General features: G+C 62.9%; 2 protein-coding genes across 3 annotated transcripts; both read left to right on the top strand.

The window, feature by feature from the left end:
- Positions 1–82: 82 nt before the first annotated feature.
- Positions 83–1,957, top strand: LOC121166564 (C-C chemokine receptor type 10). The gene is made up of 2 exons (XM_040995756.1): positions 83–106; positions 885–1,957. The coding sequence occupies exons 1-2, from the start codon at positions 83–85 to the stop codon at positions 1,947–1,949; spliced, it is 1,089 nt and encodes a 362-aa protein (XP_040851690.1). The 3' UTR covers positions 1,950–1,957.
- Positions 1,958–4,235: 2,278 nt separating this feature from the next.
- LOC121166550 (pleckstrin homology domain-containing family H member 3-like) lies at positions 4,236–12,514 on the top strand. 2 transcript variants are annotated; one of them, XM_040995742.1, is made up of 13 exons: positions 4,236–4,611; positions 6,452–6,507; positions 6,878–6,957; positions 7,050–7,238; positions 7,345–7,502; positions 7,660–7,780; positions 8,799–9,105; positions 9,590–9,797; positions 10,010–10,137; positions 10,482–10,614; positions 10,780–11,235; positions 11,505–11,696; positions 12,202–12,514. In XM_040995742.1, exons 1-13 carry the CDS (start codon positions 4,450–4,452, stop codon positions 12,373–12,375), a joined length of 2,364 nt encoding a protein of 787 aa, XP_040851676.1. In that variant the 5' UTR covers positions 4,236–4,449; the 3' UTR covers positions 12,376–12,514. The 2 variants fall into 2 exon arrangements, with proteins under 2 accessions (XP_040851676.1, XP_040851674.1); XM_040995740.1 differs by having other exon boundaries at positions 10,010–10,146.
- Positions 12,515–13,108: the final 594 nt, after the last annotated feature.

Genomic DNA, 13,108 nt, shown 5'->3' with positions numbered 1-13,108 from the left:
TCCCCGCCCCTTCCTTCCTGTCCCACGAGTTATTTAACTTCTAGCCCCTGCGGCTACACCTCAGAAACCCTTGTAGCCAGAGATGGGGACGCAGCCCACAGAGCAGGTGGGAGTGGGGGCAGGGCCGGGGGAGAAGGGCTGTTGGGGGCGGGGAGCGGTAGGGGGGAGGGCTGGGCCTCCCCACCTGGCTGCAGGTTTTGGGTAGCCTGGAATGACCTCTGCCTGCCGCCCTCCTGGGTGGACGGGCTGGTGGGGTGAGGCTGAGGTTGGAGAGCTGGCGCTGAGGGGGAAGAGCGGCTTGAACCATGCGGCCCCAGGTCCGCAAGGAATTTTAAGGCTGCCACCCACAACCCCCTCCAGGGAGGGCACGAGTGGTTGAGAGTGTGTGCACTGGAGGATGGAGAAAGAAGGGAAAGGGAACAGGAAGCCAGTCTAGACAAAGCTTCCAGCTCAGGGTCCAGACCTGCGGCCAAGGCTACATCTGTGCGTCTGTCCAAGAGAGGGCGCTGCCGAGGGACCCAGAGCTGCAGCCTGTATCAGTACTGCAAGCCAGTGGCCGGTGGAAAACACAGGTGTTTCCCTTCCATCATCTTCCATATGTCACCAACCCTGCAGCCAGCGTGGCCAGGACTTGTCAAGGGGACATCACTTACTGGGTAACTGAGGTTCAGAAAAGTTCAAGGTCACCCAGGGATCTGAAAGCAGCAGGAGTTGAAGGAAGCCCAGACCTATTTGCAGAGCAGCATCAAGGGTCCCTAGGTTTGTGTGTTACCCCGGGGGGCCTCTGTCACATCAGGCCAAGTGGGGCAGACACACATGCAGGTAAAAGAGGAGGTGTGTTAAGAGTTTTTCTAACGCCCCTCCTCTTCCTTTCGCCTCTCCAGGTTTCCTGGGGCCCCTATTCTGGAGAGGATGACGAAGCTTACTCTGCAGAACCGCTGCCAGAGATTTGCCACAAGGCGGATGTCCAGGCCTTCAGTCGGACCTTTCAACCCAGCGTCTCGCTGACCGTGGCTGCGCTAGGTCTGGCTGGCAACGGCCTGGTCCTGGCTACCCACCTGGCTGCCCGACGCACTGCCCGCTCGCCCACCGCTGCCCACCTGCTGCAACTGGCCCTGGCCGACCTCCTTCTGGCCCTGACCCTGCCATTCGCTGCTGTAGGGGTTCTTCAGGGCTGGAATCTTGGAAGCACTACCTGCCGCGCCATCTCCGGCCTGTACTCGGCCTCCTTCCACGCTGGCTTCCTCTTCTTAGCGTGTATCAGCGCGGATCGCTATGTGGCCATCGCACGGGCGCTTCCAGCAGGACCCCGACCCGCCACTCCAGGCCGTGCGCACTTGGTCTCCGTCCTCGTGTGGCTGCTGTCGCTGTTGCTGGCGCTACCCGCGCTCCTCTTCAGCCAGGACGGGCAGCGTGAAGGCCTGCGGCGCTGCCGCCTCATCTTCCCCGAGGGCCTCGCGCAGACGGTGAAGGGAGCCAGCGCCGTGGCGCAGGTGGTGCTCGGCTTCGCGCTACCGCTGGCCGTCATGGCCGCTTGCTACGCGCTCCTGGGCCGCACGTTGCTGGCCGCCAGGGGGCCCGAGCGCCGGCGCGCGCTGCGCGTCGTGGTGGCCCTGGTGGCCGCCTTCGTGGTGCTGCAGCTGCCCTACAGTCTTGCCCTACTACTGGACACAGCCGACCTCCTGGCAGCCCGTGAGCGGACCTGCCCTGCCAGCAAGCGCAAGGATCTAGCGCTGTTGGTGACGGGAGGCCTGGCCTTGGCCCGCTGCGGCCTCAATCCCGTGCTCTATGCCTTTTTGGGCCTGCGCTTCCGCCAGGACCTGAGAAGGCTACTTCGGGGTGGGGGTTGCAGCCCCAGATCCCCAGGCCGCCGCCGCTGCCCGCGCCGGCCCCGCCTTTCTTCCTGCTCGGCCCCCACAGAGACCCACAGTCTCTCCTGGGACCATTAAAGCCTCAAATGCAAAGGAGGGGGCGGGGTAGGGATCGGAGGGAAAGATCGGGGGAGGGGCACCTTAAGAAAGGCTGGGACCCAAAGGGATGGCTGCTTCTGCGCCTTTGCCTCACATTAAAATTGATAGCATGGAAATGAGATGCAGCCCATCAAGTGTTACTATTTTTGAGTCACTGACTTCGAAGCAATTTGCAGCGGGGGTTCTAGCAGGTGGGTTTCGCCCTCCCTGCCCCCTGCCTGCTCCCAGCGGCGGGCTCTAGAGCCGGGTGAGGGTGAGAGGCTATGGGCTTTGACATGCTCCTGCCCACCCCCCGCCGCCACCTGGGGCGGCCTCCTTTGGAAACCTTAGGAAGAGCTCGCCAGCGGCTCTAAGCCCTGTCCGATCATGGCCGTCTTAGCAAGCAGCGAGCCCACCGGCTGCCCCAAGTCCGTGTGCGTGCGTCAGGTGTGGGCGTCGTGATGGGGCAGGAGATTCCTGTTTGGGGTGGGCGTTTGGATTAATTACCACTTTAGGATCGCTCCTGAAGTTCTGGGCTGCAGAGCAAAAAGTCATGCTTAAGCTTGAGTCAAGAGTCTTTCACCTGGGGGGGAAAAAAGCAAGCAGAGAATTGCAATTTGCAAATTTCCCCAGGGCAGAGTACAGGCGTGAAGTGTGTGTGTGTGTGTGTGTGTGTGTGTGTGTGTGTGTGCGCGCGCGCGCGCAGGCGCCTCCACTTTCCCACAGGATTCAGTGGGGGGAAAGGCGCTGTGTGTTCACCGGGGAGACGACAGAGAAGAACTTCCCTCCCGGGATTCAGGCAGGGCAAGGAGCCTGTGATCGTGGCGTCTCCATCCCCAGGAGATCTCAGTACAAGCTCCCCTCTTTAGGGACGAGGGCACCGCCGGGAGGGTCGCCTTGATCCCGGGTCTTTGTCTTAACACCATGCCAACGGGCAGGATGGCGTTCACGTGCGACAAGTCTCGCGGTTTAACATCCGGCGAGCAAAGCTGTCCCCGCCACTCCAGCCTCGAGGCGAGGGGGCGAGAAGGGTGTGGCGTGGAGAGGAGGTCTCCAGGGAGGCGCTGGCCTCAAGTCCCCGCCCTGTCGCGCCCCGCCTGGCCCGAAGCTAGCCGTGCGGGCCACCGGAGTCTGCGGCGGCTGAGACGCCGAGCCACGGCCTCGAGGGGCCGGGAGAAGGCGGCGAGCTCGCACCCCATCCTCTGGGGGCCGACCTGGCACCCTCCGCCCGGGACCTGGGGAATCGCCGCTGAGTCAGCAAGGCGCCCCCCCACACCCCGGCGCCCCGACTCCGCCCCGGTCGGCTAGCGCCTCCATTAACCCTGTCTTACCCAGAGGCGCAGGCTCTTAACCTCCACTCTAGTCCCAGGCCAAAAGAAACTCCCCAGAATTCCAAGCCACTCCCTACGTGTGCTCTGAGAGATGCGCGCTCCAAGTTCGATTTTATTTCCCGCCTAGATCCGCGCCTCCCTGGAGTCGCTGCCTCAGCCTCTTCCCCTCTCCCAGCACGTGGAACTCGAGGGGCAGAGCTGTGTCCCGCGCAGGTCTGGCCACCTTCTAGGCGGCTGAGGCGCTCCCCCTTTCCCAGACACCCCACGGAGAGACGAGGGCGCGTGCCCGCCTCGTTCTCCCAAGCTCCTCGAAAGGGTTAATCCGCGCCCGGGCGAACCAGGAGTTAAAGCGAGGCGGGAGGGCGGGCTCCCGTGACGCCACTGGCACCCCGCGTCCGACCTCCGAGGCCGGGGCGTGGCCACCGTCGCCCCGCCCCTCCGCCCGATCCCCCGCCCCTCTCCGCTGTCATCCAGCCAGGGGCACATGATGCAACCCGCCGCGGTTTCAGCCTTGTGATTGGCGGCCGCGCCCGGCGCCAGGCACCGGGATTGGGCAGAGGAGGCTGTGACGAAACCTGGACCCTGCCCTGTAAAAGAAGGGCGGAGAGAAAGCAGAGGGAACCGACGAGGAGGGAGGGGGTGCCCGGAGGAGGGGGCTGGGGAGGCGGGGTCCCAGCGCTGCGCTCTCGCGCCCCCAGCGCGCCAGTCCCCGGGCTGCAGGGAGCGCAGCGCGCGCGGCCCGGGCCCCGGCCACCGGACGCCCTACCGGACACGACCCTCCCTGGAGCTTGGACAACTGCCCACCTCGGACACTGCACCGGACACTGCCCCCCGCAGGGCTGGACACTACAACGGACACTACTTCCCAGCTCCGGACATTGCTCTGTCCTCCCCGCCTCCCCCCCACCCCACCGCCAGGCTCTGGGACGCCTTTCCCCCTCCCCCCTCGGGGGCCCAGACATTAAGTCCCCCCTCCCCCTCAGGCTCTAGCCAGCGGCCCCTTGCACCCCAGCGGTGGACACCGCCTCCTCTCAGACCGCCTCTCAGCTCCCCCCTCCACTTTCTCCCGCCTCATATACCCCCTCCACCGACTCAGGTCGAAGCCCCGCCAGTTTCTCCGACCCCCTGCTGCTCCGCCAGGGCTGTCGGAGCCCCCTCCCCTGGCCCGGATGCCTCTCCCCGGGGGATTGTGGTGGCTTCTCTGCTGCCGTCGAGGCTTCACTCTTCTGCACCGAGACTACGGAGACGGCGAGCTTAGCGGGGACGGGGACGACGAGGACGACGAAGAGACCTTTGAGCTGCGGACCCCGAGTCCGGCGGGTGGCGGGAGGGTAAGTCGGGGCGACGGGTGAGTAGGGGGTGGCGGTGGAGGGGGGATCTGGCGTCTGGCGTGGCTCTCTCTCGCTACCAGCGGCCGTCACGCCTGATCCAGCTCCAGACTCCAGCTTTTGGCAAACTGGGGACGTGGAGGGAGATTCTTGCCTAGGGGCCAGCGGGGGGGGGGGCCCAGTCCCTCCGCCCCCCTCCCCCCAGGAGCGGGAGTAGCAGCCCTGCTCGGGATGTGCCTGTGGGCCTCGTGCAGCACGCTGGGCGCTGTCCACCTGCTGGGGGCCCTGAGGCAGGGGAGGCGTCACGCGTGGCCCGACCTGGCCCTGCCTCTCCCTTCCCCTTCGGGCTTGCGTCCCATCCCGTCTCCTTCCGCCTCCGCCAGCGCCAAGGAATGCGGCGAGGCCGGCTAGGCGGCTCGAACGCCTGGGTCCTCTGGGCTCCCAGTTTGTGAGTGTTGGGGCCAGATGCCGGAGCTCCCGCCACAGGGACCCGGGCGAGGGGGAGAAGGCGTCCTGGGACTGGGATCTGTGGCAGGGGCCCCACAGAAACGGAACGGGGGATCACGGCTCTTTGAAGACCCTTCGCCATTGCCCTGCCACGCAGGACAGAATGCTCAGCCTTCCCCGGTGAGGCTCTTGGGGAATCCCTGTAGGCATGTGGGCCACAGGCCCGGACTGCCTGGCTCTCTCAGCTCTGTTTGTGGGAGAAACTGAGGCATAGTCGGTGCGGGAACCCTCCCTACCCTGCCCCGCCCGCTGGGGCCCCTGCACACGGCACACTGGGCCAGGTCAGGCTCCCATCCCCCGCCCGGGCTCAGGGGTCCCCAGCAGGCCTTGGTGGCTCAGTGCCCGGGTGGGGCGGGCTGCGCCGCTGCTGGGGCCCGAGCCAGCACCTGGCGAGGCAGAGGGCAGATAAATATAGAGGAGAGAAGGGCGGGGAGCAAGGGACTGGGACTGGGGGAGTTTGGTCTAAAAGGGTGGTCAGTACCTGCCCCCCCCCCCCTCCGTGGTGCCTCTGAGAGCCCTGCTCCAGAAACTAAACGAACACATTCTCAGGGAAGCAGCAAGACCCCAGCGTCCCCACACTTCCAGCCCGGGCATGGTTTGTTCTGTCAATCATGCCATTGCCTCCCTCGTGCTCCACTTCCAACCCCCCCTCCCTGGAGCGTGGGGACAGGTGTCCCCGGCCTCCCTCCCCCATCCCTTCTCTCTTGACTCCAGCAGTCCAGACGCCATGGGAAGATGGCATAGTTCTTGACTGGCTCTGCCGTCGGTTGGGACGCCAGCCTCTCTCGGACCCTGGTGGATGGGACTTAAGCTGGATGAAATAGGCAGACACAATGCCCCAGCCACACCTGGTCTGGGGCTGTATGCTGCTTTTCAGCCAGACCTCCCTTTCACAAACTTGTGCAGAGGGGCAGGGTCTCTATCCTGTTCACTCCTGAGTCTCACAGTAGATAAAGCGAAAACTAGGAGGTCAATGCTTTTTGTCCAGGCTCCTGCCAACTCTCTCCCCTTTCGAAGGAAAGCCCAGAGCCGGGAGGGGACTTTGTTGCGAGCATGGTCCAAGCTGCTACTAGAACTCGGGTCTCCCAAATTCCGCACAGCGCTCTTTCCACCCTGCACCGCATCTGAGCGCGCCTCCCAAGTTAACAGACAAGGCATGCCCCTTGGCTTCTCTGCTGCAACTTCGGTGGAGCTCGACCAAGGGTCCGCCTCAGGCGCGACCGGCGGGCTGCTCCCTCACTCCTTCCGTGTCCAGAGCCATGCAGTCCCCAGGGGGCAGAAGCCAAGGACATCACCTAGGGAGATCTCCCATCCTGAGGACTTCTTTTCTCTCCAGGGTTCCCTGGACGTGACGCTGACTCAGCCAGGAAGAAGCGGGCAGGTCTCCGACAGGTGAGCTTCCCTAACCCTTATGTCCTCATATTCCCTAAATCTCTGTCAGTCTCTAAGACCCCCCAACCTCGCTGTCCTCCTTCCCGGGATTGTGCAATAAGGGAGAGGCCCTAGCTGCCGGACACTGTGGTTTGGCTGGGGGCCCGGGGGCGGTCCGGCTGGGGGCCTGGGGAGGAAAGGAGTGAGGTGGGGGGGTCCTGGCTATTTCTGGTACGAGGTCAGAATGGCCCGGCCGTTCCCACAGCTTGGAGGAGGGCTGTCCATCTTGGAAGCGGGCACCCCTTGCCGTCTGGGGCGCCCTCCCGGAGGAGCCCCCTGGAGGTGGAGCGGAGGCCCTGCAGCCTCGGCCAACCCTCGCCCCCCACTCCAGGCTGCAGAGCTGGGAGGAGACATGGAGCCTCATCCCCGAGAATGGGCTGCAAGAGGATGACCCGGATGTCGTAGTGAAAGGTGAGTGCCCTCTGGGAAGCCTGCAATCGTAGCCCTGCAGACGGCCCCCAACTCTCTCCTGCTGACCCCCCTCTTGCCTTACCACCCACCAGGTTGGCTGTACCGGGAGCCCCGTGGGGGAGCGCGGCCATGGCTGCCTCCGCGCCGGGCCTGGTTCGTGCTCACGCGGGACTCACTGGACCAGTTCAGTGGCAACGGGAAGGGAGCGCGGCGCCTCGGGAGCCTGGTGCTGACCAGCCTGTGTTCTGTGAACGGCCCGGAGCGCAGGCCCAAGGAAACTGGTGAGACCTCCTCGGGCAACCTCTCGTTCCTCCCTAGCGCGGGAGGGGAGGGGAGGGTGCTCAGCCGGTCCTGACTGCCTTCCGCCGCCTCGCTTTTCACTCCTAGGGCTGTGGACAGTGACAGTGTCTGGCAGGAAGCACAGTGTCCGCCTCTGCTCCCCTCGCCAGGCCGAGGCAGAGCGCTGGGGGACCGCGGTGCGCGAAGTGATCGCTTCCAAGGCACCGATGGAGACCCCTACGCAGCTCCTGCTCCGGGACATAGAGGTGAGACTGAGAGCCTCAGGCAGGCGGAGGCTGGACCCGCAGCCACCGCCCACTACCCGGAATGCCTCAGGCAGGTGGAGGATGTACTCACAGGAGCTGGCCATAGCCTCGAGCCCCCTGATCTGCCTGTTTGACCTTCCCCCACTCCCACCCCCAGGAGAATTGTGGAGACCCAGAGGCTGTGGCACTCATCTACCAGCAGAACCCCATCCTGAGACACACCAGTGGGGCCCTCTATGCCCCACTCCTGCCGCTGCCCTATGGAGTGAGTCCCCCAGGTGAGCGGCCCTATGGTGCAGGTGCCCTGGATAGGATGAAGTGAACAGGACTGGGAATGCTGCAGCTGGCAGGGGCCTCCCCAGCACCTCACTTTGCAAAGGGCAAAGGTGATGTAGGAGTTGGCCAGGGCAGAGAGGAGGGAAGGGTCATAGAAAATGGGGCCCCCTTCCCCACGGGTTTTATTCTGATCACCGACCAGCTGAGCCTCCCAGAGTTTTTATACTTTGTTGTCTATTAAAAGATGAAACACATATACATATATTTAAGAGAGAAAAATAATTTCCATCTGCTAGTTCATTCCAAAAATGCCTCCCCCCAAAATCTGAGGTTTGGCCAGATCGAACTTGAGAACCAGCAACCTAGGAATGCAGCCTGGGGCTCCCACAGGAGTGGCAGGTTGCCAAGGACTGGAGCCACTGTTTATTGCCTCCTGGGGTTTGCATTGCCAAGAGCTGGAGCTGGGAGTGAGAGGCCATCCCAACCAACAGCTTCCCTGCTAGACCACCTCTATTCTAGTTGTCATTCTACTCATAAGATTGTGTTATATCACCTCTTCCAGGGACGGGAAAGACACCACCTGGGGAGAATGTGTTGGTCTCATCCAGCTCTACTCCCCTCCCCCAGTAGGGTGTAGTGATTGGCCCAGGTCCTAACGCCAGAGGATTAGGATGGGAGGGGGGGAGGGAAGAATCCTGGTTTTCTCACTTCCAGTGTGTTTTCTGGCCCCATAGTGCTGGCGGTCAGTACCCAGTGACTGAATCTGGGGCTTGAGCCTGACTCCTGCACGCTGTGCATGTGCCTTACTAATTCCAAGTTCAGGCTTAGCAGGACTGGGCGAGGGCAGTGCTGGGAGGCAGGTGCGAGACTCGGGACCACTGCTTTCCCTTCACTCTTCCTATGCTTGTGCCTTCTTCCGCATCCCCTCTCACCTGACCTTCCCCTGGTTGCTACCTTCCTCCCAGGGCACAGCTCTGTGTCCCCTCTCCAAACCGTCCCTCCACCCCCACCCTCCCACAGGTCCTGGCTATGCACCCTTGCGCGAAGAGGCAGTGCGGCTGTTCCTGGCATTGCAGGCGCTGGAAGGGGCGCGGCGCCCCGGGCCCCTGATGCAGGGTGTGCTCCAAACCTGCCAGGACCTGCCTGCGCTCCAGGATGAACTCTTCCTGCAGCTGGCTAAGCAGACCTCAGGCCCCAAGGGGCCTCCGGGGCTCCCCGCCACCGAAGACCCCGCAACCTTGCGGTACTGGCAGCTCCTTACCTGCATGAGTTGCACCTTCCAACCAGGGTGTGCCGTGCGGGATCACCTCCTGGGACATCTGCAGAGGTGAGAGGGGAGGGACTGGGGTTAAGGCCAGAGTGAGAGAGCTGCAGGGCTGGGAGAGGTTTGCAAAAGGTTTTTATGGAAGTGATGAGACTTGCCCAGAGTCAGGGCTGCTGCTAAGTTACATTACACAGCGCCCTTGTGGGAATTGTCAAAATCACATCTCAGTTGGGATCATACAAAGGGCTGCCCCTTGCTTTGGGCTGAGAAATGATATTGGAGCGCTGCTTTTCCTCGCGCTGAGGAAGGGGGGGGGGGTCCAGACTGCAAAGGGATCACCGAGTCTTGTGGGAGTGAGCGGGAGCAGTTAGGAGCTCGCTGCCAAGGGCCCTAGAATGGAAGAGTTGGGCACTAACTTCAAGGAACTGGAGTTGGAGCGGAGGAACCCGAGGAGACCAAGTGAGCTCCAAGGACCGGGAGGCTGAGGCGCTGGGAGAGCCTCAGCGAGCTTGGAGCTCGACCTCAGCGATCCTGCCTCCTCACCCAGGACGGAGCAGGCGCTGCCGGACTCGGAACTCGCAGAATACGCGCGCTTCATCCGGAAGGCGCTGAGCCGGACTCGCGGCCGCGAATTAGTGCCGTCGCTGGCGGAGATCACCGCACTGAGCCACCGGCAGGAGCTACGGTGCACGGTGCACTGTCCGGAGGCTGGTGCTTGTCTGGTGACCATCGACTCCCACACCACGGTGGGCGAGGTGAGGTCCCAGAGAGGCCCTCGCACCGCTAGCCCGTCTTTCTAGCTTCTTCCGCCCGCTTTTGCCCCAACCCTAAGCGTCATTAGTTTGGCAAGGGAGGAACTCTGCGCCCTCTCTCTCTCGTTGGACCAGAATCCTGGTTTTCTCCCGGGCTGCGGGGCCGGAGGGGAGGGGAAGGTCTGACTTTTCCCACCCCCTCACTTCCTTTCTAGGTGGCAGAAGAGCTGGTAGGGCGACTGGGCTTAGATCGGAGTAAGAACTCAGTTGCGCTGTATGAGCAGCGAGGAGCCCAGGAGCGAGCCCTGGCCGGAGGGACCCTTATGGCTGACCTGCTCACCAGGTTTGAGAAGTAAATGTCCAATCCCAGCCCTGTGGTCTACTCGTCCCTCTACTGTTCCGTCTAGGTCACTCCCTAAGCAAACGGTGGAACGCTGGCCACGTGGATGCCACGCGCCATCCGCTGAGATATGCGGGCGCGATTAGCCCTGCGATTAGCTGGCGATTAGCTGATGGGACCCTGCCCGCGGGCAGGTCTCACCCGCTCTCACTTCCGGGCTCCTCGGCCCGCCAGGCTCCGCCCGGGCGTACGCGTCCCGCCCCCTACGGCTCCCCAGCCCTGCCCGGCGGTCCTCTTCCCGGAGGGCCCGGTGGCTCCAGTGCCTTGCACTTTTTCCCCACCTGCAGTCTGGCCGTGGAGGACCCCGAGCTGGAGGACTCGCCAGACTCGGGGTGTAGATTGTGTCTACGTCTACTTGGACCGATGGACACGGAGGAGCTGTCCCCGGACAATCAAGAACTGCCTTTCGTCTTTGAGCAGGTGAGACGCTCGCGAACTCATCCGAGCCCGAGTGCGAGCCCGGGCCGAGCCCGAGCCCGAGCCACCCTCTTCCTGGGCCATCTTGCTTACCCGGTGCTGTCTGCCATGTGCTGCCGCCTCCGGTCCCCTGATGCCAGGTGACTTCCTCCCCCTCCTCACCTCCAGGGTCACGCTCTGCTACTGCATGGTCGGCCGCCCCCACCTGATGACACCCTGCGCGCCCTGACGACGCTGCGCCTGCAAAGCCTGCACCGGGAGTTCTCGCCGCGGATGTCCCTGCCGCGCCTGGACTGCCTATTATCGCCTCTCGGAGACCCACCTTGCCCGATCCCCAGGCCACCGTCCTCCGCCGCCCTGCTGGCCGGGGCCCTGTGGAACCCTGGCCTGGCCAAGAGGCGGGCAGAGCGGGCCCGGCGCGGCGGGGTGGGCCGTCCGGCAAGAATCACGGCCGCTGAAGAAGGAGATGGCGGCGCCAGCTCAGGCACGGCAGCTGCGGTGCTGGGCAGCTGGAAGCGGCTCCGAGGCATGGGCCGAGCGGAGGCCATGGCTGCCTACCTGGCTCTGGCGGCGCAGTGTCCGGGGTTTGGCGCTGCTCGGTATGACGTTCTGGAGCTGAGCACGGTGAGGGGAGAAGGGAGAAGGGGGACTGGTGGCCGAGCTGAGCACCTCTGCCCCAGAGCCGCGAGCGCCTGCTGGGCTGCCCGGCTCGAAACCCCTGGCGTCACTGCCCCACCTTCCCCATCCCCCATCCTACCTCCTGCATGACTGTGTCTCCCTGGAGCCATAGCCCCCTTGGCACTTGGCCTTATGAATCCTAGAGGGATGGAGAAGGCCCTTTGTCTGTTCCATCTCCCAGAACCAAAGATAGTGCTTTGCTTGTCTGTCTTTAGGAACCTGGTGGAGGTGTTCCACAGAAGCTATGCCTGGGCCTGGGAGCCAAGGCCATGTCCCTCTCCCGGCCAGGTGAGACAGAACCCATCCACTGTGTCAGCTATGGCCATGTTGCCGCCTGCCAGCTAATGGGCCCTCACACCCTGGCCATAAGGGTGGGAGAGAACCAGCTCATCCTGCAGAGCCCCCAGGTGAGTGGGCAGAGGGTTGTGGAAGAAGGGAAAGGAAGGGATGTCAGGAGACAGAGTGCCAGCCTGGCCCAGGTACAGTGCTAAGATGTTAGCAGTCAAGACTGGATACCAGAAGGGAGGAGAAACAAGGGCCTGAACCTGAACAAAGGACTCTCAAGCCGGCTCCATGGAAGACAATGGTAAATGCTACGAAACGAACAGCTGTGGACTGCAGGGACTCAGGCATTAGGGTAGCCAGGGAGAACTCCTCAAACAGGGTGGCATTTCAGCTGGCCTTGGGGAAATCTGGGAAACAGCAGCCAGAGTAGAGGGAGCTACAGGAGAGTAACTTGGGTGTGTTAGAGGGGGCAGAAAGACACAAGAGGACATGTCGCAAGCGTGAGGAGAAATGGTGATGTGGAGGGAAAGGTTGCAGAGGCCCAAGTATAGGTAGGGCCCCAGAGCCTGGGTGGAGGAGAGAGAAGCCTGCCGCCCCTGTTGCACACTGCCCTCTGCCCTCTCCTAGGTGGAAGAGATCATGCAGCTAGTGAATGCCTACTTGGCCAGCCCCTCCCCCGAGAGGCCCCGCAGCCCTTCTCCTCCATGCCAAGACCTGCCAGACGCCTCCCCTCCCAGCCAGCACTCGGGCCTGGATGAGCCCCAGGGACAGGCTGGCTGCTTGGGGCAGCTGCAGCACTGAGCCTGCCAAGAGGTCGTGACTCCCCTCCTGCCTCCAGCCTGGGCCAGGACTGTTGTGAGATTTGAGGGAACCATGGTCTCTTTGGGCCCTGCAGGGACGGGGTACATCACACACCCAAAAGCTGCTATGGGTGTGGACGATTTTCTAGTTTGTTTCTTAATTTATTTGTAGAAGAGAAGCAAAAAAAAAAAAAAATCTTATTTACACAAAGCCTTCCTGTGGGAGCGTCATTGTTGCCGGTGGGTCGTGTTGAAGCCCCGGGAGCTCAGAGCTCCGCCCCTGGGGACGCCCACACTCTGCACTTTTACCAGGCACTGAGGAGCCTGGACACTACACAGCCCCACCCTCCTTGACCTCCTGGATTTAACCTCCTCCTGACCAGTGTGTTGCCATGGCAAGGTGGGTGGGGCCAGCAAGAAGGCAGTATTGGAAGCTGGCAATTACTCACCCTGTGCCCCTGAGTGGTGAGGGGTGGCCTCCCAGCATCCCTGAGGCTGGAGGGCACTGAGTCATCAGGATTGGCACTGCCCAGTTCCTCCCCTGGCGTCCTGCTTCGGGCCCCCGTGCTGGGGTCTGCCTTTGGTGTGCCTGCTGCTTTGGATGTGAAATGGAAAGGAGCTTGGGCAGGATACAGACCCAAGAACTCCTCTGGCTTGGAAAAGCCATTTGCCTTTTCAACTTGGCTCTTGAGTCCTGTTCCTGCTTATCAAGTTTAGTTCCTAGGAATCCAGAG

The sequence above is a fragment of the Ochotona curzoniae genome, unplaced genomic scaffold (assembly GCF_017591425.1).
Source record: "Ochotona curzoniae isolate NIBS_2020 unplaced genomic scaffold, NIBS_Ocur_1.0 patch175, whole genome shotgun sequence".
NCBI classification, from domain to species: Eukaryota; Metazoa; Chordata; class Mammalia; order Lagomorpha; family Ochotonidae; genus Ochotona; species Ochotona curzoniae.
This window is presented reverse-complemented; position numbering and strand designations above follow the sequence as displayed.

Bases quoted from the DNA above. Each gene is read 5' to 3' on its own strand.
- LOC121166564 (XM_040995756.1), top strand. From the start codon at position 83: ATGGGGACGCAGCCCACAGAGCAG. The intron at 107-884 runs GTGGGAGTGGGG...TCGCCTCTCCAG, and splicing joins GGACGCAGCCCACAGAGCAG to GTTTCCTGGGGCCCCTATTC.
- LOC121166550 (XM_040995740.1), top strand. From the start codon at position 4,450: ATGCCTCTCCCCGGGGGATTGTGGTGGCTTCTCTGCTGCCGTCGAGGC. The intron at 4,612-6,451 runs GTAAGTCGGGGC...TTTTCTCTCCAG, and splicing joins GTCCGGCGGGTGGCGGGAGG to GGTTCCCTGGACGTGACGCT. The intron at 7,239-7,344 runs GTGAGACCTCCT...TTTCACTCCTAG, and splicing joins GCGCAGGCCCAAGGAAACTG to GGCTGTGGACAGTGACAGTG.